At 34.0% G+C, this 26186-nt stretch overlaps 3 protein-coding genes across 3 annotated transcripts; 2 read left to right on the forward strand and 1 right to left on the reverse strand.

The window, feature by feature from the left end:
• Positions 1-8391: 8391 nt before the first annotated feature.
• On the reverse strand, positions 8392-12209 carry LOC132554437 (holothin acyltransferase-like). Its single transcript, XM_060218757.1, has 3 exons — positions 12139-12209; positions 11836-12017; positions 8392-9113 (listed from the first exon to the last, which is right to left on the reverse strand). Exons 1-3 carry the CDS (start codon positions 12207-12209, stop codon positions 8392-8394), a joined length of 975 nt encoding a protein of 324 aa, XP_060074740.1.
• A 2094-nt stretch (positions 12210-14303) lies between these two features.
• Positions 14304-16280, forward strand: LOC132554438 (holothin acyltransferase-like). The gene is made up of 3 exons (XM_060218758.1): positions 14304-14371; positions 14488-14669; positions 15559-16280. The coding sequence occupies exons 1-3, from the start codon at positions 14304-14306 to the stop codon at positions 16278-16280; spliced, it is 972 nt and encodes a 323-aa protein (XP_060074741.1).
• Positions 16281-18699: 2419 nt separating this feature from the next.
• LOC132554440 (holothin acyltransferase-like) lies at positions 18700-25878 on the forward strand. The gene is made up of 3 exons (XM_060218759.1): positions 18700-18785; positions 21574-21755; positions 25157-25878. Exons 1-3 carry the CDS (start codon positions 18700-18702, stop codon positions 25876-25878), a joined length of 990 nt encoding a protein of 329 aa, XP_060074742.1.
• The last annotated feature ends 308 nt before the right edge of the window (positions 25879-26186 follow it).

Raw genomic sequence — 26186 nt, forward strand, 5'->3', positions numbered from 1 at the left:
TGAAAAGTCAATGCCGTTCGAAATATTTCAGTTTTACAAATTTGGTATCGTTTAGTTACTTATGATTGCAATCACTTCAACTGTCAATTTATTTATTTGAGGACCCACTTGCATATTAAACTATATATGACTAACTTTTTTCTTCAATTTTTAATTAACGTGCCATATTATTTTCTATTATACAACAACTTTTGTGCGTATTTTAAATTTGAGATAAATAAAATAAACGATTGATTCGAGTGTGACTTGGGCGTGGTTGCCATCTTAGGTCATCCTTTTACTTGCGCTAGTTTTCAGCAGTTGTTATTTGCTTACTTACATAGATTATGTAACATACGCCTGTTGGTATATATTCTTAACGCTTGGGTTGTTGGGTATAATATTCAAAACATAGCTGTCCACTTGATAACGTGTCATTGCAAATACAAGAAATACACATCAGACTCACGACCTGGGAGCATATAATAATTTAGTTATAAATAGAATCGATGTGTACATTATTGGTTGTTAAAGTGTCCTGTATTTATTCCAATACTTGCAGACACGCTAGTATACACATGTACTCGCGCGCACACACATTAGTATAATCAATGGCTGTACTCGATTTGAATAAGAGTATCTATAATACAATATACCAGTCGGTAAACAATTTTCAGGCATTTTACCTGTTAACAATGATAATTCCAGCGTAAATATATACTTATATAAACCTTTTAAAACATGATTAATGATAGCCTCCGCTAATTCTATTGTCTGATAAAGGGATTAGTGAATAACACCAAGTTTAACCCAAAATTAATGTGTCCAAAATTCAAGCTAAAATACCTGTAGCTGTGACCATTATAGACCTGTCTATCGAAAGAGAAATGCAACCATACATGCACACATATATATGGGAAGTAATATATTTACCTAGATCGCGAACGTCACATGTAAATAACTGTCAATGTGTGTTGAAAATCAATTTTCACATGATAAACTTCATTATGAATTAAAATAAAATCTCTAAATATTGGCATGAACCAATCAGAAGAATTGAATGGCTGTTAGCGAAGTTATGTGTTTGTGCGTACTAGGCATGTCGTTAACCGTTAAGTATGATAAGTGTAAAGCGCATCCCTGGTAGCAATGCGGATGGGTTAAACGAACTGAACTCTTACCAAATGGGTTGAAAGTACATCTTTCACACTAAAATCGGAAAATGAATAATGTTTAAAAATGTATTTTTATATACTTTTATTAGAATAAAAGTGCACCATGCATTGCCTGTCTGAAACATTATACTGCATACATAACTGCAACATCGTATATACAGCTATTGAGGACAAACTGCGTCGCGCATGAACGGATTTCTCGCTCCAGGTGAACGATTTTTAATATTGATTAAACAATTTTTCCAATAAAACGGCTATTTTGTCAACTTCAATGTGGTCAAGAAAGCAATATCATGAAAAATAAATGTATGCCTCTGGTTATCAAATATAATAACATTTTGATATAACTTTGACAAACCTGAATTTAAAATTTGTTGTCACTTTTAGGTGAAAATGGCACATGATTTCATAATGATGGCTTATGGCTGTACAGGTAAACACGGCACCAATATATGTGTATCGATGAGTCAATAAGACGAATTGTTGTTTATATAAAGAATATAATCATAATGTTTCCTGAACAAAGCACATTTGATATCTTCAAAATAAAGAATTTCATATGTAATTAACGAAATGTACATATATATTGCAATTTCAAAGGCATATGTACAGTTTACGACTGACATTTGTAACTATTGATGTGAATATATGCTGACCGATTCACTTCAGTAAAGAAAATAATAATGAATCATGTGAGCATTGTAACGAGAAGTGTACAATGTATATACTATGTTGACATTGATACTTACATGTACAATGTATATACTATGTTGACGTTGATACTTACATGTACAATGTATATACTATGTTGACGTTGATACTTACATGTACAATGTATATACTATGTTGACGTTGATACTTACATGTACAATGTATATACTATGTTGACAATGCTTACATGTACAATGTATATACTATGTTGACATTGATACTTATACAATGTATATACTATGTTTACATGTACAATGTATATACTATGTTGACGTTGATACTTACATGTACAATGTATATACTATGTTGACGTTGATACTTACATGTACAAGCATTGTAACGAGAAGTGTACAATGTATATATTATGTTGACATTGAAACTTACATGTACAAGCATTGATTATAACAGGCATTCATTTTGATTTCATTTGATATGGGTTCAGAATGCTTTCAGATACTTTCGGGAATTTTAAAGAGGAAGGACGAGACAATAACAGATATAAGAGTTATTAGATTAGAAATTTTGTTACTTATGATTGCCATCACTTCAACTGTCTAGATATTTATTTGAAGATCCACGTGCGTATTAAACTACATGTTTATATGACTAATTTTTTTTTTCAATTCTTAATTAACATACCATATTATTTTCTAACATACAACAACTTTTTTCGGTCTTTGGAATTTCACAAATCTGTTCTGTGGCATGTATTATATGAATAATGTAAGAGATATGATTTCTAGTTTACATGTACAATTCACATTTGTTAAAGATTGTCTATTCATTCGTTGTGTTACAGGTAGGAAAATAGTATTCAAAGATCTCGTTATTATTTTACAGATATCTAGAGCATCGTAAAAACCACATTTAGTCCAACACCTCACTTCCTGTTTTACAGACTATTCAAGAGATATTGATTCGATTCACTGAAACTATCCTACCACACAGATATGCAAATAAACTGTTTCAAGATATACCATTTACTTATCATCTAGACGTACCTAAATGGTAAACATCAATTTATGCGTGTGTGATGCATATGTACATCACGACTTTGTTCTGACTTTCACATTGGTTAAGAGTCAGCATTATTAAAGAGTGTGTAAAAACGGACTAAGATATGTCAAGTGCGTGGTTTAAGTGTTGATTCAATCATACTCACGAGATCGTAATTTCAGCTAACAAGATTAATGGTGTAATGAGCGTATGCCGAGTAGACAGTTATCCTGTTGATGAATGCATGTGATCGGTCAGCTCTGTTGATGGAGGTCACTACACTATGACGACAGTCGTTAAGTAATCACCACGGGTGTTTGTGGCACATGTAAACAGACCGATGAACGTATTCAAGGTAACAATTTCCTTTTATCTGTCTGTGTCTCGTATTACAATACATATCAAATATACAAAAATGCTTTCATTGTACGAGTGTCACAAATTATGCAACTACCCCAAATAAGGACATTTGTATACAAAAATGCAAGGAAATGTAGGTCGAGGGGATAATTTAAACAGTTTTGAAATTTCAAAAATAACCACGAAAGTCGCATTAAAATACCTTCCTTTTGATTTAGTAACGTAATAATAGCTAAATGGTAATTGTAAAATACAGCTCCTGCCTTAAAATTATAACATGAGCTTGACTTGAGGTTTTGATATATTCATTCATATGCTCAACATAAAGATGTGGACAAGACAAAATTTTCATCAGTGCAGATACAATATATTTTCCCTCGTATTTTTGGAATAGTTCACTGAATTATAGGGCTAGTACACCACCCTTCTTCTTCCTCTCACACTAATCTAGATTTTGACATTTCTTTCGATCCTTTTGGGGGTTTCTGCAGTCGCCTCTTACGATTAAATTTATCCCTTTAAGTTCCTCCCGAATGCGAGAGGGGTTGGTCCAATTGGGGAACTGTAAGTCTTAAATTATCCAGGTTTGGTCTGCAGCATTTAAATATAAATAGTGAATCTGACCTCTTTTTGACCACAAGGGAAATTGTATCAGAAATTGTTTGTCATATTTGAAATTCTTTATTAAATTTCTGAATAGCTTAGACAGGTGAACGATGCAGGCCCCTTCGACCTCTTGTCCTAATATGAGAGCGCCTCAGTAGCAATAGTTTACAAATTTTAATCATTTTTGATTTTTCTCATTTGTCTCGTCGTTTATAAAACTTTGGTCTTTCACATTACTGGTAAATGCTGAAGAGAGAAGGAACAAGATCAAACGTAGACTGAAGCGTCATTACGTTATCTGATTATCATTTTGTATTGACAAAGTGTTACCTGAGCCATCATGACCCGAGTTCTGACAACCGGAGCGGGACATCAACATGCACGATGTGTACCGCGATAGGATTGGTATAAATTAATCCTCTCAATTGGTATGATTGATATTATGTACAGTTTTCAGCACTGATGAAACGACACCAAACGAATCCATTACACCAATGATGTGAGTAGGTATATAGACATGGTGAAGATACGTTTTCATGTAGAGAAAACTAATTAAGTGTCTTATGTACATGAGTTACGAAATATGTCTTTTTATTAGGTTGACATTGATTTGATGTTGTTTTAAACGATAATTTCGTTACCATGGCCATCCAACACCCCAGTGCATCAATTATATAACTTCTAAACAGTTTTAGACAAATTGACCCTGATCCGAGGTAGCAGCTCGCCGTCGACATCACCTGAAATGCACAGACGTCTTCTCGAAAGAAATAACATATTATTTACACGTATCCGTGTTATTCTAAAGCAATCTTTTCATTCAATAGAAATTATTCTATTAGGGCTTTTCACCATCTTTTTAAACAACTATTTATTTTTTGTATTTGTTATGTTAATTAACATAAATGATCAGTCATATGATATAACGTCGGAATCTTTTTAAAGGAAGAGAAAATCGTCATGTATGGAAATATACGTTCTTGTTCACATATAGCCATGTGATTCAAACATTTAAAAAAAAAATTTCTGCTGATTCAGTGTCCTCGAAATGACTGAATTCATTCTATTCGTGTTATGTAATACAGCACCTGGCTATTATATAGCGCCTCTTGGTGTCGCTTCGTACGGTCACATACTTGGAAATCACTCACTATACATGCTTTCGTTCCAAAGAGACAGGGTATTGACTTCGTGTAAATTTTTATTACTGCGGATCAGTGTATTCAAAACAAACTATTATCTAGCATCTCCATTTCCTCTCCAGTTCCCTAGGGGACGAATCAACTTCCCCATTAAAAGAAATGGTTGCCTTCATCCAATTACGCATCAGACCAAACTAAGTTGAAATCCATGATGACATGACGGAGAAGTAGCATTTTATAGTAAAATATTGTCTAACATCCCCTTTCTGTGGCCTCATGTTACGTGATAACCATGAAAGGCGATCGCTGTATCAGTGTTGTCACTGAACGGCTCGGAAGAAATCCATTGAAATTGTAAAATATTGCAGAAAAGACACATAATACATGAAAAAAACCTTTCATTTATGTTTCCATTCTGATGGTGGCCCGGTGCAGAATGTACAAATAAACTAGACGAAAATATTATTTCATTTGATACATTGTTTATATCTTCTGCATCTGACTTTAAATTTTTGTTAAACGGCGCCATTCACTTGTGTATTTGTACCATCTCTTTTCTTAGGTACTTGGTTTTTAAACCTCATAGGTCATACATCTATAAGTTGAACAAATGAAAGATATACCATATACTGGCTGAAAAGTTACATACACTTGTAATTTACAGTGTTTCGTTTACAATGTGACCAACCTTTGTGTACGGATACTCATTATATATACATTATATATTTAAACATTAAACGGATATCTCCTTTTTTTTGTCTCGGTATCGACACATCTAAAGTTTCGTACCCTTAAATAGGAAAGTTTATTTTCATCCCTTCTGTTTTTTCCGTTTAATTATTTTCAATTCGTAACAGTCGTTAAACATATTTACCAGCCAAACAGTGCGATATGATCGCAAAGTTGCGCGGTAGATTTAACCAAACTTGAAATTTATACAATTTATAGAGGTAAATATCTGCTACAAAGTTACGATCGGAATGATCATCAATGCACGTGATCATTTAATGTTTACGTCAAGTACAGACAGTTAACAACAGCGCACTATTAGGATTTGCGATAACAAGAATTTACTGTTTAAAAAGTGACCGTGTTGTATTTATAATATAAATATAATATAAATGAACCGGTGGCTTTACAGTTATTCAATAAAATACAACAAACAAGCAATAAGCTATAATAAAAAGATATACAAATTATATCGTTTGTTTGTTAATTGAATATGATTTTGTAAAGAAAAAACACGAGACTGTAAGCAATGCGTTTCTGTTCTCTTCGGCTTCTGCAGGCGGATGTTTATGTGTTGCAACTGGGTACGTAACATCATCAGTAAACATTAAAACATAACACGTCATCTGTCAATATAAGAATGGAATTTGTTAACACTATTCATTCACCATATTGTGATAATGATAATGTGATTGAACTAGATTTCAGAAATTTGATAAACGATCTTTTTTCATTTTTAAAATTGTAATCATGATATCTGTATTTAAATTTAAAAAAGAAAGATAAGAAATTCATCTTTTAGACACTGATGCACGTGTTTGTAAACTCTGAATAATCTTTTTTGGCATTTTATGTACATTCATACATAATCGTAATTCATAATATGTTTGTCCCACATAAAATCACTATATTGTTTACCTACTAAATCATACCATATATGTTTAAAAATACGTTATATCTGACCTAATTCCTATATTTAAAAAGGCAGTAATTTCTACATTCTATTATGATCTTACAACTTGGTGTAATACATTTACAACATTCATGGCTTCAATATCGAATTGATATCACACCTTAGTTTAATACATTTACAACATTCGTGTCTCAATATCGAATTAATACACCGTACATTGATGTAATACATTTACAACATTCGTGTCTCAATATCGAATTAATACCGTACATTGATGTAATACATTTACAACATTCGTGTCTCAATATCGAATTAATACCGCACATTGATGTAATACATTTACAACATTCGTGTCTCAATATCGAATTAATACCGTACATTGATGTAATACATTTACAACATTCGTGTCTCAATATCGAATTAATACCGCACATTGATGTAATACATTTACAACATTCGTGTCTCAATATCGAATTAATACTGTACATTGATGTAATACATTTACAACGTTCGTGTCTCAATATCGAATTAATACCGTACATTGATGTAATACATTAACAACATTCGTGCCTCAATATCGAATTAATACCGTACATTGTTGTAATACATTTACAGCATTTGTGCCCTAAATATCGAATTAATACCACACATTGGCGTGATACATTTACAGCATTCGTGCCCTAAATATCGAATTAATACCACACATTGGCGTGATACATTTACAGTATTCGTGATCTCGATATCGAATTTAGACTTACAGTTTACATTTCTATTTCTTTTCCATTTCCAAAAAAAACCCTCAGTTTTTCACTGAATTTTTATGTGTAGTTTTCACATTTGAGGAAAAGCGATGAGGTACACTTATCTAAATTGTAAAACGTAAAAATAGTAAGATATTTCTGTCTTCGTTTTGAGAGCTTTAGGAGGTCTACCTAATTCGAATTTTCGTTTTTGTTATCGCATATAATGTATTACCCTTGTAGTATATTGTGAATTCCTCAAATAGAGTTACAATTCCAGCATTTATGTCTTAGATTACTTTGTATTTTCATATCAGTTTCCGATCTTTTTCAGTTTTAAAAGAATACCAGATTGATACCTATCAAGAAACCCCCGTCTAATTGTATTAGGCAACTCATAACAAGAATTAGGTCAAGTCTACAAAACTCTTACCAAATTTATGGTGAGAGAAAAGAAAAATATGAACTTAAGGAGTTGTTAGACAGGGGCAACATATAAAATAAACCAAGGTGTTTAAAACATGACAAGGAGTTTAGATATATTCGCTACAACAGATGTACAACGGCTTTACATATTTCAAAACACCATGATAAACATATTGTTTCAGAGTTAAATTTGTAACTTGATAACATGTTATATATAGATCTGGCTTTGTAGTTGCTTAATCTTAATGCTCAACAAAATTTAAGCATCGATGACATAATCGGGAGATCCACAGTAAAACATTATATATTATTTACAAAAAATGATAAAAAAATAAAAAAAACTAATATGCACTTGTTTCTAAAAAACGGTAACAATGTGAGAGTTCCCAACTCAAACGATTCGATCTGTGTGTCATTTTGTTAATAGTGACCAGTGACAGAGACCTAACCAAGAAATATGTTGCATTTACATCAACACCGGATGACACTCCAGAGGAATTACATGGACACTCATGCTCTCTGTCATTTGTAACAAAATACGCATTTTTAAGTTCGATATCTGACAATTCCTTTTTCAAACAATGATAGAAAGCAAAGAGTTTCTGAAATTTCTTCTAACACAAACCGAACGATGTAGAAGACAGAGCATATATTTTGTTGATATCAAGATGTATCGGATCATGTCTGAATACCATCAACAGAGGCATTCCCTGTCCCATCATTCCATACCTCGCTGCTAATTTGGTTGCTGCGTTATTTTCTAATGGACTCGTGAAACCAACAACGCAACCCTTTGGAACTTCACTTGCAATTTTTAAAAATACTTCGTTAGCCACATACTCATTGTCCGCATAAAGTGGAGCGATTTGGAGACATGTGTCCTGGAACCTCAGAACTGCATATCCACAAAGTTTGCCATCTTTTACCGCGACATAGGTCTTTAATTGGGGATTAGAAATCCAATTAATGATGTAAGCTTTCCGTGGAATTTTGTGAATCTGAGTGTCATACTGTATCACGGCTGATAATGTGGAGTGTTTTAAGGGATGGATGAGAACTTGTTCTTCGTGTTTATGCCTGGGATTTAGATCGACATGTTGTTCAATTCGCCCGCTATTGTACCAGGTGGTGTATGCTTGCGTCGTGTTACTTTTCGTAATCATGTTAACCTTTTCCTGCATGTGTGGCCAGATAAATCCAGCATAATTTCTGTCCGGAAATCGATTTATTGTCTTTGCAAGCTTATATCCAACACTTGAAGATCTGTAATCTTTGTGGACAATCCATAACCCTGATACATAGAGATTATCCGTGAAGGACAATGATGAATAACATCCTGAAAACAACACAAGTGATTGTAGCAAAGATATTGAATATTCTTTACAGATTTTATACACAAAGGAATGCTAAGCAATGTCAAAAATTTGTTTTTTTCAGACGCAGGTGTTAACATACATACCCCCAAATAAAGAATATCTATCCCTTTTTTCAATTAACATAAAAAACAGGACTATGTTGTTTCCGCTGAAGTCAGAAGGACGACGGTATTTCAAAGTTTTGTTTTTCTTTCATAGTAAAAAATAAAGAAGAAAATTTACAAAATAGTGAAAAATGATAGAAACGATCCGATACTGTATTTAGAAATCGCTTAGAAAACGTCAACAATCAACAAAAGACAACACCAGAAATTAGTTTTTTATATCAAGTGGTGTCACGTGATATGCGCAATTGATGTTCCGAATGTCTCAGATAACTCTATATGTGGTTACCTGTTGCTAAATATCACTGTTGTTATATATCATATATTTGAAATGCAAATCTTTTTCATTAATATTTTTTTAAAATCATCAATATTTACCAAAACAATTGTTTGCAGATAGCAGCTGTGAAATGTATTTCTGGGCCTAGGAGACATGTGATTTAGCCATCAAGTTAATAAGGGTGTAATGCCCTGAATAGATCGGCTTAGCAGGGAGAAAAACGCGAGAAATATATATTGCGCTCCACTTATGTTTTATTTTTGTTACATTGCTTATCACTTTTTCCAATCTTTGAGATAGCAAGAGGTAGACACTGCTTGTGGACTGTTTGCAGTTCCCGAGCTTTTTGCGTAAGCTTCATGCAACGTTTCAATTTATTAGAAAAGTGGCACAGTATAGGTTATACATATGTACTCTATAATTATCTGAAAACTCTTCCAGAAAGAGATATGGTAAGACAACTATCACCATTTTAGGCGCATTTTCTATCTAGAAAATCCAAAAGAGGATTGGAGTAAGTCAATTGACTTATTTGGATTGAGTTAGATTTACATATCGCTTTCTCCTTCGGAACACTTGGTCTTATTCTCATTGTACGTTTTCAGTAGTTTCCGTGTAATCTTTCTTTAGTCTATATTTTCCTCACTTTTATTTGAATTTGAACTTAGATTATGATTATGTTGTCTTGTATCAGGAGACTTTCATTTTCTCTTCAATTTTTTATCTGTATTCACTGATTAAATCTGTGATATATTAACAATGCATTTAAGTACAAAAGAAACAGATTTCATGAAACAACTCTTGGGGTAAAGCTTGAAATCTACTGACATTTATATTCCAATGTGCAGATGAGAGATTGCACAACGTTACACGATGCGATGTATATATATTTAGGTTGGTCACTTGTAGATCTATCGGATCCACACTGTTTAGTTACACATGAATAGCCTTAGTGTACGGTAATCATTAAATGGTCTTCTCTTCATGTCACATTAATGAATCATAGAAAATATCAAACCGTCAGAGAAAAACCTTTATTTTCATTACCTCTGTATTACTTTCATTTTTCATATATTTTGTCAACAAAAAATATATGCTGAGGTAAAATTGAAGTGTTGTGTTTTTACACGGGCGACCCAGTCGGTAGAGTGTTGGGACCTGTCACGTATATACCCGTATAGGTAAACTTTTTGTTGCCCGAGACACCACTACTCGCCTCTTTCGACTGTGTGAAACTATATACGATAAGACTTATTAATGCAGGTCCAGTGTTACTTCAAAAAGGCAGAACTAAAATTATTTTATAACCACTGATCAGTTTCCATATTCATGTGATCGCTATTTAGTAATAACTTCACGAATTTTCGTTTCAAGTTTTAATTCGTAAAATTAGCCAACTGTTTTTACCAAACCGCGCGAAATGTGCGATGCTATCGCACAGTTGTGCGCATGATACTCCATAGCGCGAGTGTGCGCACGATGTATGCAAGAAGGTTTTGTTGCGTTACGTGTTACCACAACTGTATCGATGATGAACCACGAATGTGTAAAATTTAGTGTAGATTGACTTTTTTATTTATGTATTATTTATTTTGTTTCATTTTTGGGGTTCCCGATTATGTGGGACGCAAACATTATACTAATGATATAGAATACGTTTGCTCATTAGATAAAGAAGAGTACATCAATCCAAAAATGATAAACCATTCGATAAGACATTTGTACACAATGTTACTGACAGTTACCGTTAACCTCAAACAGGGAGAATGCTGAGGTTCCGTCCTTTGGACGACTTACAGCAGAAATAAGAAATGATAATTTAAACAAAATTGATATCAAATTAGAGAAAATAAGGCCCTGGTGTAGTACACACAAACATGTGATTATCTAACTTTAAAAGACGTCAATTTCAATGTCTCCACTAGGATACGAACACGTGACACTTGATTTACTTGTCTAAATCTATAAATAGTATCTTTCTAACCGAGTGGCATTTTCCGGTTAGTATTTTACCAATGCTACATATTCCTCCTGTAGGAAGTAACTCGTCTTGGAGGCAGGGTTACAGCGATGTTAGTGAAAATAACGCTGTGTATATCATTCATTCTAGAGGTCATTATTACAACGGCGTCGCTAGGATTCGAACCCGGAACATCTGGTATTTAAGTCTGACGCTCAAAAGATCAAGTTGAAGGTCTCTCTAACCAAGCGGTAAGTACAATTTTACAAAAGTTACAATTACTTGTAAACTTTGTGTTTGTCATATTTGTAAAGTCATCAGAATAAATTCAAACTTACCAATGATTTCTCTGTCTACCGTCTCAGCCACAACGAAATCCCGTGGATTAGTTTTAAATGCGCAGTCTAAGTATGCTTTCTCCATAATCCACTTTTCCTCATCAAGTAGTTGATTAACTTTCGTTAAATCTCGCTTGTTCATTGAACGAATCCTGAAGTGGACATTTGATAAAGCGCGTGTCCTGTAATAATGAAAAAAACCCGTTGCAAACATAATATCATTCATATCCCAATAAATGCGATGGAATAGTTGATATAAATAGATAAAATGATTGCATATGTTTGTGTAACAAAGCAACTTACTGCCTAACGATTCTTCGTATTGTCTCTGCAGATGCAATGGTCAGGATTTGCTGGTTTAATATCGGTATCATTTTGCCGTCAGATGACGCAAAGGTATGCTCTGCCTTGCCGGATTGTACAAAGTATACATCCGGGTAAAATCGTTCCTGTATATTTTAAATGCACCCGTATTGAAGCAGTCTATGCAGTTAGGTGGACACGTTATTTAAATACAGCTACCCCTTTTCGGTGAGGTGTAATAACGCATTGCTAAATTCTAAGGTCCTTATTTTCTATATACATGTATATGTAGAAAGCATTTATCTAAATTCCATTTTAATTATTCTCAGGTATGTCGTTTAAAATAAAACTCAACACCTTTGCACTTCTTTGAGGTAAACTGAGACTTTTCTGTCACCGACATTCTAATTTGTAAGACACATGAGCAATATAATCTTTCACGTTCTTTGTAACTCTGTAGGTATTGTCGAACAAAATTGTTTTTGTAAGTTCGGGACATCAATCTGCCCACATCTGATATTTATCAATGTCTTGTTTACTCTTCTGAAGGCTACGATTGTAACTAAAGTCAACAAGAATTAAAAAGCATTGACACGGATGTCTGCATCTTTTTGTTTGTTTTTGTTTCTTTGTTTGGTAACACAGGGACGCATTTGAAAAATGTCGCTGCATAATCATAGTAATTGTTTTGAGTATATAGTAAATATATAGTGGTGTTATAATACAAATGTGATTTCAACATGACTATTCTTTTTTTATCGTGATTTTTTAAATTTTTTAGTAAGAATTTTGATGATAAAGTCTTCAAAACCACAAGGGTCAAATGTCCCATGATCACTTTTCTAACAACTACTTGAACATGGGTTATGATACTTGTGTAGTATCTTACTGAAGAATTTGAATTTAAACCTTGTTTTAACGAACCAGCAGTTTATGTAAGCTTCAAAACAGAAGACCGATTCAGGCCCATTCGGTCTGTAGATGTTAATCTTTCTCCCTCAACCGGTTTCATCGAACTTTTCTAACCGCATTTGTCTGTTTAATGCCCCGAAGGATACAGCAACGCAGGTAAAAACAGTCGTCGAAAATGATGCAGGCACATGTTTTCTAATGCGCACCTGTTTCACCCTCTGCTTCATTCCAGATACCAAACATTCAAGGTGGTATAGAAATCAGGTTCAAGGCGTATTCTTTTCACTTCTTGGTCATTCATAGTAGAGACGTAGTGATCAGAAACATAAGCGTGCCTTACATACGGAATTTCGTTGATATATATAAGATACTACATCACAATTCGGTTCCAATGACTGTAAATGAGTCTCAAACAAACACCCACACATTCGGATCACTTTTGCTTTGTATTACCTCCCTTCAAGAGCATGCATTTTTATGACTAGCTCTTCAGCTGATCGTCACTCATCAAAGCTTCTTCGGCCAACGTTTGATCGAATTGGCCTAATTTCCATTCCGCTGACAGAAAACTCAATCGCACGACCAGAAACGTTATGTGTGGGATTATACAACTGAAATAACCATATTCATAAACCATCACATCTATTTAAAATTTTATATAATTTTGTGGAGCACCATCAAGGCATAGTAGATATACTATGTATAGAGATGTACACAAGTAATTGTTTTATATAACATTTTTACTCGAAGAGAACATGTTTTTATCTAATTCTAGAGAAAATAACTAACGAGAGTGAAATGAATATCATATATAACAATCATGTGTGACACGTTTCTACCACGTGTTTCCAGTATATTGTTAGCTCTTTAGTTCAAAGTTAATTAAGGACGATTAAACATATGAGAACAACTCTTACAAGGACTTCTTTCAATTCACACTAAAATCCAATAGTCCAATATGCGTTAGCATGCTATTTTATTTCTGAAGTTACAAACATATCTTGTTAACATATCTGTACCACGCAATTAAATACCATTCTTACGAAACCCATTGTCATCTTGAAACATTGTGATGTTTGTAGCTGTAAATAGGCAACGTGTCCATTTAACGACATTGACTGCTACAACTCAGGTGTACTTCATATATATACATAACGACCTTACCTGGAGACATACATCGTACGATCTAGAAAGCCAAAACATACCTTAGTGTTTGTTGTATGATCACAACTGCATCACCTGACTGCAAAATGATGGCGATACTAAAACAACAAATCCTGACCATTGCATCTGCACGAGTAATACTAAAAATTGAAAGGCAGTAAGTTGATTATTTCACACACGCATGCAACCATTTTATCTATTAATCATTACGTTTGAATTTCATTGTCTAATAGATAATACTATGTTTGTTTTAAGTTGTTTTCATTTTTACAGGACACGCGCTTTTTCAAATGTCCACTTCAGGATTCGTTCAATGAAAGAGCAAGATTTAACGAGAGTTAATCAATTACTTAATGACGAAAAGTGGATTATGGAAAAAGCATACTTAGACTGCGCATTTAAAACTAATCCACGGGATTTCGTTGTGGCTGAGACGGTAGACAGAGAAATCATTGGTAAGTTTGAATTTTATCCTGATGACTTTACAAATATGGGAGAAAAATCAGCTGATCAGTAATTGGAACGCTGGTGAAATGCTAGTCGCTAATTACCGCACAGTTTGAATAATCTTATCTTTATTTTGATTGGATAAGTGTAAGACTAGTAAACAAGAGGCTCCGGGTTCGAATCCTAGCGGAGACATTGGAATAATGACCTCAGGAATAGTACTTCGCTTTACCTAAACTAGCATGGCTTTAACCACTGGAAGCTCGAGGACGAGTCATTTTTTGGCAGAAGGGGTATTAAATCTGAAATAATACTAGCCACTAAATGCTACTCGGCTAGAAAGATGATTTCTTCAGCTCGATCGACTGAGCGTTAGATAAGTATACCAAGGGTCATGGATTCGAAACCTAGGTGGCCGGAGTTCAATAAGGCGACAAACCGGTATATACCTTAATGATATCTTTCGAGCATATAATGTATGCTTTGTAGTAGAAAACTATCTAATTTTGACTTTACTTTAATTTGTGCTTGTTTGGCAATTTTCATCTTTGTATTTGCCTTTTTTATGATTTGAAGGAAGAATCTACGAAGATATAAATGTCATAATGTTCAATGAACAAGTAAAGATTTTGTCGACGCCGTCTAAATTCTCGGAAGAAAAGTTTTGAAAATATCAAAATAATTTGCTTCGAAAAATAATAAGGAAATTGGCACTGTCAAGTTCAGATTGAAAATAAATTTAAAACAAAGAGGAAAATATTCTTTAATTTGGGTAATTGTAATATAAATCTGGTTCTTAAAAATAATCAGCTTTAAGGCAACGCTATGCATTCTTCTATGTATGATATTTTAAAGAGCATTTAAATACATTGATACAATCCCTTGTGTTATTTACAGGATTTCATGGACTACTTTCCCTCACGGATAAACTCGACGTGTTAGGATTATGGTTTGTCCAGAAGGAGTACAGATCTTCTGGTGTTGGATGTAAATTTGTCGAGAGAATAAACCAGGTGTCAAACAGAAATTTTGGTACATTTATTTGGCCACACATGCAGGAAAAGGTTAACATGATAACGAAAAGCAACACGACGCAAGCATACACCACCTGGTACAATAGCGGGCGAATTGAACAACATGTCGATCTAAATCCCTGGCACCAGCCTGAAGAACAAGTTCTTATCCGTCCCTTAAAACACTCCACATTATCAGCCGTGATACAGTATGACACTCAGATTCACAAAGTTCCACGAAAAGCTTACATCATTAATTGGATTTCTAATCCCCAATCAAAGACCTATGTTGCGGTAAAAGATGGCAAACTTTGTGGATATGCAGTTCTGAGGTTCCAGGACACATGTCTCCAAATCGCTCCACTTTATGCGAACAATGAGTATGTGGCTAACAAATTATTTTCAAAAATTGCAAGTGAAGTCCCTAAGGGTTGCGTTGTTGGTTTTACGAGTCCATTAGACAATAATGCAGCAACCAAATTAGCAGCTAGGTATGGAATGATGGGACAGGGAATGCCTCTGTTGATGGTATTCAGACATGATCCGATACATCTTGATATAAAAAAAATATATGCTCTATCTTCTACATCGTTCGGTTTGTGTTAGAAGAAATTTCAGAAACTCTTTGCTTTCTGTCATTATTTGATAAAAGGAATTGTCAGGCATCGAACTTAAAAATGCGTTTTTTGTTACTGTAAGGATGACAGAGTGCAATAAGTGTCCATGTAATTCCTCTGGAGTGTTATCCGGTGTTGATGTAAATGCAACATATTTCCTGGTTAGGTCACTGGTCACTATTGACGAAATGGCTCACAGATCGAATCGTTTGAGGTGGGAACTGGCACATTGTTACCGGTTTTAAGAAACAAGTGCATTTTCGTTTTTTTTTGTAAATAATGTATAGTGTTTTACTGTGCTTCTGCCGATTATGTCATTAATACTTTAATTTTGTGGAGCGTTACGAATATGAAAATTCAAAGCCAGATCCATATCTAACATGTTATCAAGTTACAAATTTAGCGAGCTCTGAGACAATATGTATATCATGGTGTTTTGAAATATGTAAAAGTCGTTGTACATCTGTTTCAGCTAATACATCTAAACTCCTTGTAATGTCTTTAAACTCCTTGGTAAATTTTATATGTTGCCCCTGCCTAACTACCTCTTGAGTTCATATTTTTCTTTTCCCTCTCCAATTTGGTTTCTCTCACCAGAAATTTGGTAAGATTTTTGTAGACTTGACCTAATTCTTGTTATGAGTTGCCTAATAAAATAAGATGTTTTTTTTTCTTTAGATGTATCAATCTGGTATTCTTTTCCAAACTGAAAAAAAGATCGGAAACTGATATGAAAATACAAAGTAATCTAAAACAGCAATGCTGGAATTGTAGCTCTATTTGAGGAATTTACAATATACTACAAGGGTAAAACAAAAAAGTATGCGATAACAAAAACATAAATTCGAGTTAGGTAGACCTCCTTAAGATCTCAAAACAAAGACACCAATATCATACTATTTTTACGTTTTTACAATTCAGGTCATTGTATCTCATCGCATTTCCTCAAATGTGAAAACTACACATAAAACTGAGGTTTTTATTTTGGAAATGGAAAAGAAATAGAAATGTAAACTCTAACTCTGAATTCGATATTGAGGCCACGAATGCTGTAAATGTTTTACGCCAACGTGCGGTATTTATTTGATATTGAGACAAGAATATTGTGAAAGTATAACAACAAGGTGCGATATTAATGCCATATTAAGACACGAATATTGTAATTGTATAACAACAAGGTGCGATATTAATGTCATATTGAGACCACGAATGTCGTAAATGTATAACACCAAGGTGCGGTATTAATTCGATACTGAGACACGAATATTGTAAATGTATAACGCCATGGTGGGATATCAATTCGATATTGAGGCTACAAATGTTGTAAATGTTTAACACCAAGGTATGCATTAATTCAATATAGAGAAAAGATTGTTGTCAATGTATTAAACCGAGGTGTGATATCAATTCGATATTGAAGCCATGAATGTTGTAAATGTATAACACCAAGGTGTAAGATCATAACAGAATGAAGAATTAACTGCCTTTTCAGGTATATGAAATACGTCTGATATAACGTTTTGTTTTAAACATACATGGTTTGTTTTAGTACGTAAATAATGTAGTGATTTTATGTGGGACAAACATATTATGAATAACGATTGTGTATGAATGTAAATAAAAGGCAAATAAAAATTATTCAGGGTTCTTAAAGTTTACAAACACATGCATCTGTGTCTTAAATATGAATTCCTCGCCTTTCTTAATACAGATATCATGATTACAATGTAAAAAAATTTAAAAAGGATTGTTTATCAAATTTCTGAAATCTAGTTCAAGTACACTATGATTATTACAACATGAATGAATAGTGTTAACAAATTCCATTCTTATATTGACAGATGACGTTTTATGTTTTAATGTTTACTGATGATGTTACGTACCCAGTTGCGACACATAAACATCCGCCTGAAGAAGCCGAAGAGAACAGAAATGCCTTGCTAACAGTCTCGTGTTTTTTCCTTACAAAATCATATTCAGTTTACAAACAAACGATAGCATTTGGTTTTTTTTTAAAATATAGCTAGATAAATAAAGACAGGGAATGCCTCTTTTGATGGTATTCACACATGATCCAATACATCTTGATATCAACAAAATATATGCACTGTCTTCTACATCGTTCGGTTTGTTATAAGCAATATAAGTAGAAATATCATATAGGAAACTCTTCGCTTTCTGTCATTGATGTAAAAGGAACTGTCCGATATCGAATTCAGACATTTGCATTTTGTTACTAAAAAATGACAGAGGGCATTTCAGTTAGCATCTATGTATTTCCTGTTGAGTATCATCCGGTGTTGATGCAGGTGCAAAAATGTTTCTTAGGTGTCAAGGTCAAGGTCACAATTACTATTTGTAGAAGTATTTCAAAAATTTCACTTCATTTTGCATAATCCTCTGAAACGATGAATACTTACTATCATCAAAACTGCTCAAACATTGACCTATTTGAGATGGGAGCTGACACATTGGTTCCATTTGCGAGAAACAAGTAAATGTGTGTAAAATTCCTATAATAATTGAATAATTTAAAGAACGCTATGGTTCGGTTTGTGACTTTGGGACTGCTTGAAAGTATCCAATATACAGTGGTTTCTTGTCTTTCTGCCTGTTTCTTATCGCTTTTATCTAAAACAAACTGATCATTTATGAATTAGGAACGAAAATAACAATAACATATTTTGGTATTGACAATGAACGACTCACCTGAAATTTTACTTTTGACAAATGGTATTTAGTCTATTTGATTTGCATGCAGAGATATGATCAAATGATAACTGGAGTTCATCCTTATTGTATACACTGTAAGAACGTTTTAAGTTTCGACGATGAAGCAGAAGACGCTCAACATTCCGAAGCACCTTGTCTTTTTCAGTGGTTTTCGTGTAAATCTTTGTTTTGTTCATACGTGCCTTCTGTGGGTATTATTTTATCTCCTTTTGTCATTCTCTATTATGACTTATTGATATATCTGTGTTGTTAACATACATCTCATCTTTCATGCATATCATAACAATTGGCAGGTATCCAGAACTGTCAATACAGTTACAGTTTGAATCATATCACATATGTGATATCAGCTTTTATTCATTTTGCAAACGTTTGCGAAACAATTTTTTTAATACATACTAATCGTGCAAGGGGTCTTATTGTGAGAGAAAACCGGATAACCCGTGAAAACCAAAATGGTCGTGCAGATAACCCCTTACTTACGTCCGTAATAGAAATCGAACCCCGGATGGTGAGGTGAAAGGGAGTGCGTTACCAAAGCGCCACCCGATCACCCAACATTTCACATAAGTACATAATGACCTATATATCAGACATTTTAAGGTCATTAGAAATAGGACATGCTCCTCTTTATATCATCGACCATTTGATCTGTAAGGTGTGTCAAAAACATGTGACCAATATAATCTGTCATGCAAGTAAATGACATACTTGCGAAACCCAGTATCATATTGAAGCATTGCATGATGTTTGCTGCTACAGCACAGGTGTACTTTATATATATACATAACGATCTTACCTGGATATATACTTTGTACGATTTGAAAGTCAAATCATACCTTAGTGTCTGTTGTATATCACAACTGCATCACGTGACGGCAAAATCATGGCAATACTAATTAAACAAATCCTGAACATTGCTTATCGCTTTTATCTAAAACAAGCTGATCAGTTTTGAAATAGGAACGAAGAAAATAATAACTCATTTTTGTCAAGATAATAAATGACTCACTTGAAATTTTCCTTTTGACAGATAATATTTAGTCCATATGATTTGTATACAGAGATATGATTAAATGGTTTCTAGAGTTCATCTTATTATGCAATGTATGATCATTTTACTTTTAGATGATGAAGCATAAGACGCCCAACATTCCGAAACACCTTGTCTTTTTCAGTGATTTTCGTGTAAATCTTTGTTTTGTTCATATGCATTTTCAGTTGGTATTCTTTTATCTCCTTTTGTCATATTCTATTATGACTTTTTTCTGCTTGTGTTTGGGTATAGGTTCAAAGTATTTTCCCCTGTTACATTAAGCAGAAAATGGGGTTGTACCTATCGACTGCGTTGCAAATCTGCTGAGAATCAGTCACCCGACATTACATTGAGTTTCAGTAAATATGTTCAATTTGAAATTGTGAAAGAAATAAAGCAACAATACTTACAATACTTAGAGCTGATTATTCTGATCAAAAAGGGTTTGATATCAGCATTTCATCATAATAATCTTCATTAAGACTGAAAATGTTCAAAGTAAGGTAAAATGTCAAAAAAATAAAGACTTACACGAAGACTCTCGGAAAATGTACAAGTTTTTTCGTTGAAACCCGTCAAGTCAATCTCGATCAATATTCAGATACAATATTCTGCTGACACATTGATATCTCTGTCGGATGTCATCAAATTGCAAATTAAATTCAAAGATATTCACCTTTTTCTGTTTATTTATCATTTCAATGAGTTTCGAAAACATAACACAAGTTGTGTAATTAATGTAATTTCATCTTTCATGTGTAGCATAACAATTGTCTATTTGCAGGTATCCTTAACTGTAAATAAAGTTACATCTTGAATATTTAGAAACTGTCACTTAGAGTGACAACAAATATTTCGCATAGGTGATATCAACATGGTAGGGTAGATGACCTCTTACTTACGTCCATTAAGGGAGTCGAACACCAGGTGGAGAGGTGAAAGGCGAGTGCGTTACCAAAGCATCTTCCGACCAACCAACATTTCACATAAGTACATAATGACCTATATATGAGACACTTTTAAGGTCATTAGAAAAAGGCGTGCTCTTTTTTATCATCGCCCATTTGATATGTGAGGTGTGTCAAAAAAATGTGAGCAATATAATCTGTCATGAAAGTAAATAATATTCTTACGAAACCCAGTATCATATTAAAACATTGCGTGATGCTTGTAGCTGTACATAGGCAACGTGTCCATCCAACGACATTGACTGCTACAACACAGGTGCACTTTATATATATACATAACGACCTTACCTGGATATATATTTTGTACGATCTAGAAAGCCAAAACATACCTTAGTGTCTGTTGTATATTACAATTGCATCACCTGACGGCAAAATGATGGCGATACTAAAACAACAAATCCTTAACATTGCATCTGCACGAGTAATACGAAAAATTGATTATTTCACACACGCATGCATCCACTTTTTCTATTAATCATTACTTTTGAATTTCTTTTTCAAATAGATAATACTATGTTTGTTTTAAGTTGTTTTCATTTTTACAGGACACGCGCTTTTTCAAATGTCCACTTCAGGATTCGTTCAATGAAAGAGCAGGATTTAACGAGAGTTAATCATTTACTTGATGACAAAAAGTGGATTATGGAGAAAGCATACTTAGACTGTGCATTTAAAACTAATCCACGGGATTTCGATGTGGCTGAGACGGTAGACAGAGAAATAATTGGTAAGCACTAATTGACCACTATAAATATGAAATAGTTCTTTTGGTTTGCTACATCATTTGGTAATGGTAATTAATTTTTAATTCAGCAATTTGATTCCAAACTTCGGACTTAGGGACAGAACCCGAAAAGGGAAAAATAATACAATATTTTGCTTCAAAACGCTACTCCTTTTTTAATGTTTGAATTTGGTTTAAAACAACATTGATGGTGGGAAATTATTTCTTAAATTCAGAAATGTTATTCGAACCCTAGGGACTTGGGGATGGGGCCCAAAAATGGGAAAATTGTCAAAATATTGCTTCAAAACACTACTACTCCTTTTTAATTCTTGAATGGATTTCAACAAAATTAATTTTGAAACGTCATCGAGCAAGTTTTTTTTTCTCAATGCAGAAATTTGATTCGACCTCTAGGGATGGGTCCCAAAAGCGGAAATTATTCAATATTTTGCTTCAAAACACCACCTCTTTTTAATGATTGCATTGATTCAAACAAATTTGGCCCGAAACAGCATTGAGAGTAGAGAAGGATTTCTGATCTTCAGAAAGAAGTTTTAACCTGTAAGGAAGCTAGTCGATATTTTTCTTCAAAATGCTGCTCTTTCTTAATTTTGGAATGGTTTTCTACCTAATTCAGACACAAACATCACTAGGAATGGGAGATCATTTCTTAAATTCCGAAAGTTGATTCGACTCCTGGTAAATAGGAATGACCTTGATTTGCTTGAAAGGTCACAGGGATCAAATATGTTAAAATCTTTAAATGACTTCTCAACAACCAAAACGCAATGAATGATCCTAGACCTGTAGCCTGCTAGGATGAAAGGTTACCAACTTTGTTAATATGAATGACATTAACCCTCTTTCAAGGTCACGGGTATGCAATGTATCAAAATGACTTCTTCTCAGTAACTAATAGATAAAGGGTCTCAATATTGGGTCTATAGCATGTTTTTCAACATGCAATACGTCCGGAGTAATGGCAATTAAGTAGTGCATGTATAAAGAATATGATTGCATAACATGTCTCGATGAACAAACAATGTCTTCTATGTAAGCTGTAGAGTAATTGAGCAATTTCTTTTAGGCCTTTTCTGCCTCTTTCATAAATAGGTTTTTATAGACAGATGACTGTTAAGGCCCATGGGCCTGTTGTTAGCAAATATGTCAAAGAAAAAAAATAAATGAAGCCGTGCTCCTGAATTCATCAAAGACAAGTCATGCCTGATTTTTTTAGGTATATATGATCTATTTCTAAAAAGCTTGGAATAATCAGTTTCAAAAGCATTGCACAACACTAATCTATCTTCAAAATTGGTAAAGAACACAAGTTGTATTGATAAAATCGCTTGTATTGTTTCCAGGATTTCGTTGTCCCTTTTGCCTCACGGGTAATCTAGTATTAGGATTATGGCTTGTCCATAGCAAAATAGTATTCGCACGTTACCGCTAAGTTAGAAAGACTTTCAGCTTGATAGTTTGAGCGTTAAAGTAGAAAACCAGATGTTCCAGGTTCGAATCCTAGCGTAGCCGTTGTAATTATGACCTCTAGAATGAAACATATACGCAGCGCTACTTTCACTAACATCGCTGTAGTCCTACCTCGAAGACGAGTTACTTCCTGGAGGAGGAGTATGTAGCACTGGTAAAATACTAACCGGAAAATGCCGCTCTGTTAGAAAGATACTATTTATAGATTTAGACAAGTTAATCAAGTGCCACGTGTTCGAATCCTAGTGGAGGCACTGAAATAAATAATGACGTCTTTTAAAGTTAGATAATCACAAGTTGGTGTTCAATTTTTTTTTATATTATTATTTCTTATTTCTGCCGTAAATCTACAAGTGACCAACCTAAATATTCACGGCTTAATTAGGGAATACTCGAAGTGGTATTCTTATATGTTTAAAAAATAAATAAACCCTATCCCACACTTATTTAAAAGTCATTTCGGAATGTATGTCAACCACGTAAGAATCGCACATGTGTGCGATAAAACCGCACAACGCGCTCACGAATGTGCGACAACTCATTTCGTCCAATTTCCCTATCGTGCGCACATCGGATCGTGTAACGTTGTGCAGTCCCTCATCTGTAAATTGGAATATACATGTCAGTAGATATGGATGTCATGACCTCATATGTATAAAAACACATGCCATATGTCAAATTTCAATCTGTAACCCACATGTTGTTTCTCGAAATCTGTTTCTTTTGTACTTCAATGCATCCTTAATATATCACAGATTTAATCAGTGAATACAGATCAAAGCTTTGAAGAGAAAATGAAAGTCTCCTAATACAAGAAAATACCTATAAGTCAACATCATCATAATCCAAATTCAAATTCAAATAAAAGTGAGGAAAATATAGATTAAAGAAAAATTACACGGAAACTACTGAAAACGTACAAAGAGAATATGACCAAGTGTTCCGGAGGAGAAAGCGATATGTAAATCTAACTCAATCCAAATAAGTCAATTGACTCACTCCAATCCTCTTTTGGATTTTCTAGACAGAAAATGCGCCTAAAATGGTGATAGTTGTCTTACCATATCTCCTTCTGGAAGAGTTTTCAGATAATTATAGAGTACATATGTATAACCTATACTGTACAAATTTTCTAATGAATTGAAACGTTGCATGAAGCTTACGCAAAAAGCTCGGAAACTGCAAACAGTCCACCAGCAGTGTCTATCACTTGCTATCTCAAAGATTAAAAAAAAAAATAGCATTGTAACAGAATTAAACATAAGCCGAACGTAATATATGTTTCTCCCGTTTTACCCCATGCTAAGCCGTTCTATTCAGGGCACTACACCCTTATTAACTGGATGGCTAAATTACATGTCTCCTACGCCCATAAATACATTTCACAACAACTATCTAGAAAAATTGTGTTTTGGTAAATATTGATGATTTAAAAAATGAAATTTGCATTTCAAATTTATTATATAAAACGACACTGATATTTAGCAACAGGGAACCACATATAGAGTTAACTGTGATATTTCTGATATCACGTGACACAACGTGATATAAATACTAATAAATAGTGTTGTGTTTTGTTGATTGTTAACATTGTCTAAGCGATTTCTAAATACAGTATCGGATCGTTTCTATCATTTTTCACTATTTTGTAATTTTTCTTCTTTATTTTTCACTATGAAAGAAAAACAAAACTATGACATACCGTCGTCCTTCTGACTTCAGCGGAAACAAAATAGGCCTGTTTTTATGTTAATTAAAAAAAGAGATAGATACTCTTTATTTGGGGGTATGTATATTAACATCTGCGTCTGAAAAAAAACAACTATTGAACATTGCTTAGTATTCATCTGTGTATAAAATCTGTATAGAATATTCAATTTCATTGCTACAATCACTTGTGTTGTTTTCAGGATGTTATTCATCATTGTCCTTCACGGATAATCTCTATGTATCAGGGTTATGGATTGTCCACAAAGATTACAGATCTTCAAGTGTTGGATATAAGCTTGCAAAGACAATAAATCGATTTCCGGACAGAAATTATGCTGGATTTATCTGGCCACACATGCAGGACAAGATTAACATGATTACGAAAAGCAACACGACGCAAGCATACACCACCTGGTACAATAGCGGGCGGATTGAACAACATGTCGATCTAAATCCCAGGCATAAACACGAAGAACAAGTTCTCATCCATCCCTTAAAACACTCCACATTGTCAGCTGTGATACAGTATGACACTCAGATTCACAAAGTTCCACGAAAAGCTTACATCATTAATTGGATTTCTAATCCCCAATCAAAGACCTATGTTGCGGTAAAAGATGGCAAACTTTGTGGATATGCAGTTCTGAGGTTCCAGGACACATGCCTCCAAATCGCTCCACTTTATGCGAACAATGAGTATGTAGCTAACGAAGTATTTTTAAAAATTGCAAGTGAAGTTCCTAAGGGTTGCGTTGTTGGTTTCACGAGTCCATTAGAAAATAACGCAGCAACCAAATTAGCAGCGAGGTATGGAATGATGGGACAAGGAATGCCTCTGTTGATGGTATTCAGACACGATCCGATACATCTTGATATCAACAAAATATATGCTCTATCTTCTACATCGTTTGGTTTGTGTTAAAAGAAATTTCAGTACAGTTGTGGTAACGCTGAACGCAAAATCGTCGTGTGTACGTCTTGCGCACGCACGCATGATACAATATCGTGCGCACAACTGTGCAATAGGATCTCACATTTTATTCGGTTTGGAAAAAACGGTTGGCTAATAATATGGAAATTATGGAAATGAAAATTAAACGGAAATTCGTGCAGGTTTTACTAAATAGCGATCACATGAACATTATAACCTTCGAAAGTGGCGAGTAGTGGTAAGTTTACCTGAACACGGGTATATATGTGACAGGTCGGTATCCGTCCCGGCTGGATCGC

The sequence above is a fragment of the Ylistrum balloti genome, unplaced genomic scaffold, assembly GCF_031769215.1.
Source record: "Ylistrum balloti isolate Yb309-2 unplaced genomic scaffold, AGI_CSIRO_Ybal_v1 Utg370404, whole genome shotgun sequence".
NCBI classification, from domain to species: Eukaryota; Metazoa; Mollusca; class Bivalvia; order Pectinida; family Pectinidae; genus Ylistrum; species Ylistrum balloti.

Excerpts from the sequence above, each read along its gene's own strand:
- LOC132554440 (XM_060218759.1), top strand. The coding sequence starts at position 18,700 with ATGAATACTTACTATCATCAAAACTGCTCAAACATTGACCTATTTGAG. Across the intron at positions 18,786-21,573 it reads GTTCCATTTGCGAGAAACAA|GACACGCGCTTTTTCAAATG; the intron begins GTAAATGTGTGT and ends TCATTTTTACAG. Across the intron at positions 21,756-25,156 it reads GGTAGACAGAGAAATAATTG|GATGTTATTCATCATTGTCC; the intron begins GTAAGCACTAAT and ends TGTTGTTTTCAG.
- LOC132554438 (XM_060218758.1), top strand. The coding sequence starts at position 14,304 with ATGGCGATACTAAAACAACAAATCCTGACCATTGCATCTGCACGAGTA. Across the intron at positions 14,372-14,487 it reads ATACTAAAAATTGAAAGGCA|GACACGCGCTTTTTCAAATG; the intron begins GTAAGTTGATTA and ends TCATTTTTACAG. Across the intron at positions 14,670-15,558 it reads GGTAGACAGAGAAATCATTG|GATTTCATGGACTACTTTCC; the intron begins GTAAGTTTGAAT and ends TGTTATTTACAG.
- LOC132554437 (XM_060218757.1), bottom strand. The coding sequence starts at position 12,209 with ATGATACCGATATTAAACCAGCAAATCCTGACCATTGCATCTGCAGAG. Across the intron at positions 12,018-12,138 it reads ATACGAAGAATCGTTAGGCA|GACACGCGCTTTATCAAATG; the intron begins GTAAGTTGCTTT and ends TCATTATTACAG. Across the intron at positions 9,114-11,835 it reads GGTAGACAGAGAAATCATTG|GATGTTATTCATCATTGTCC; the intron begins GTAAGTTTGAAT and ends TGTTGTTTTCAG.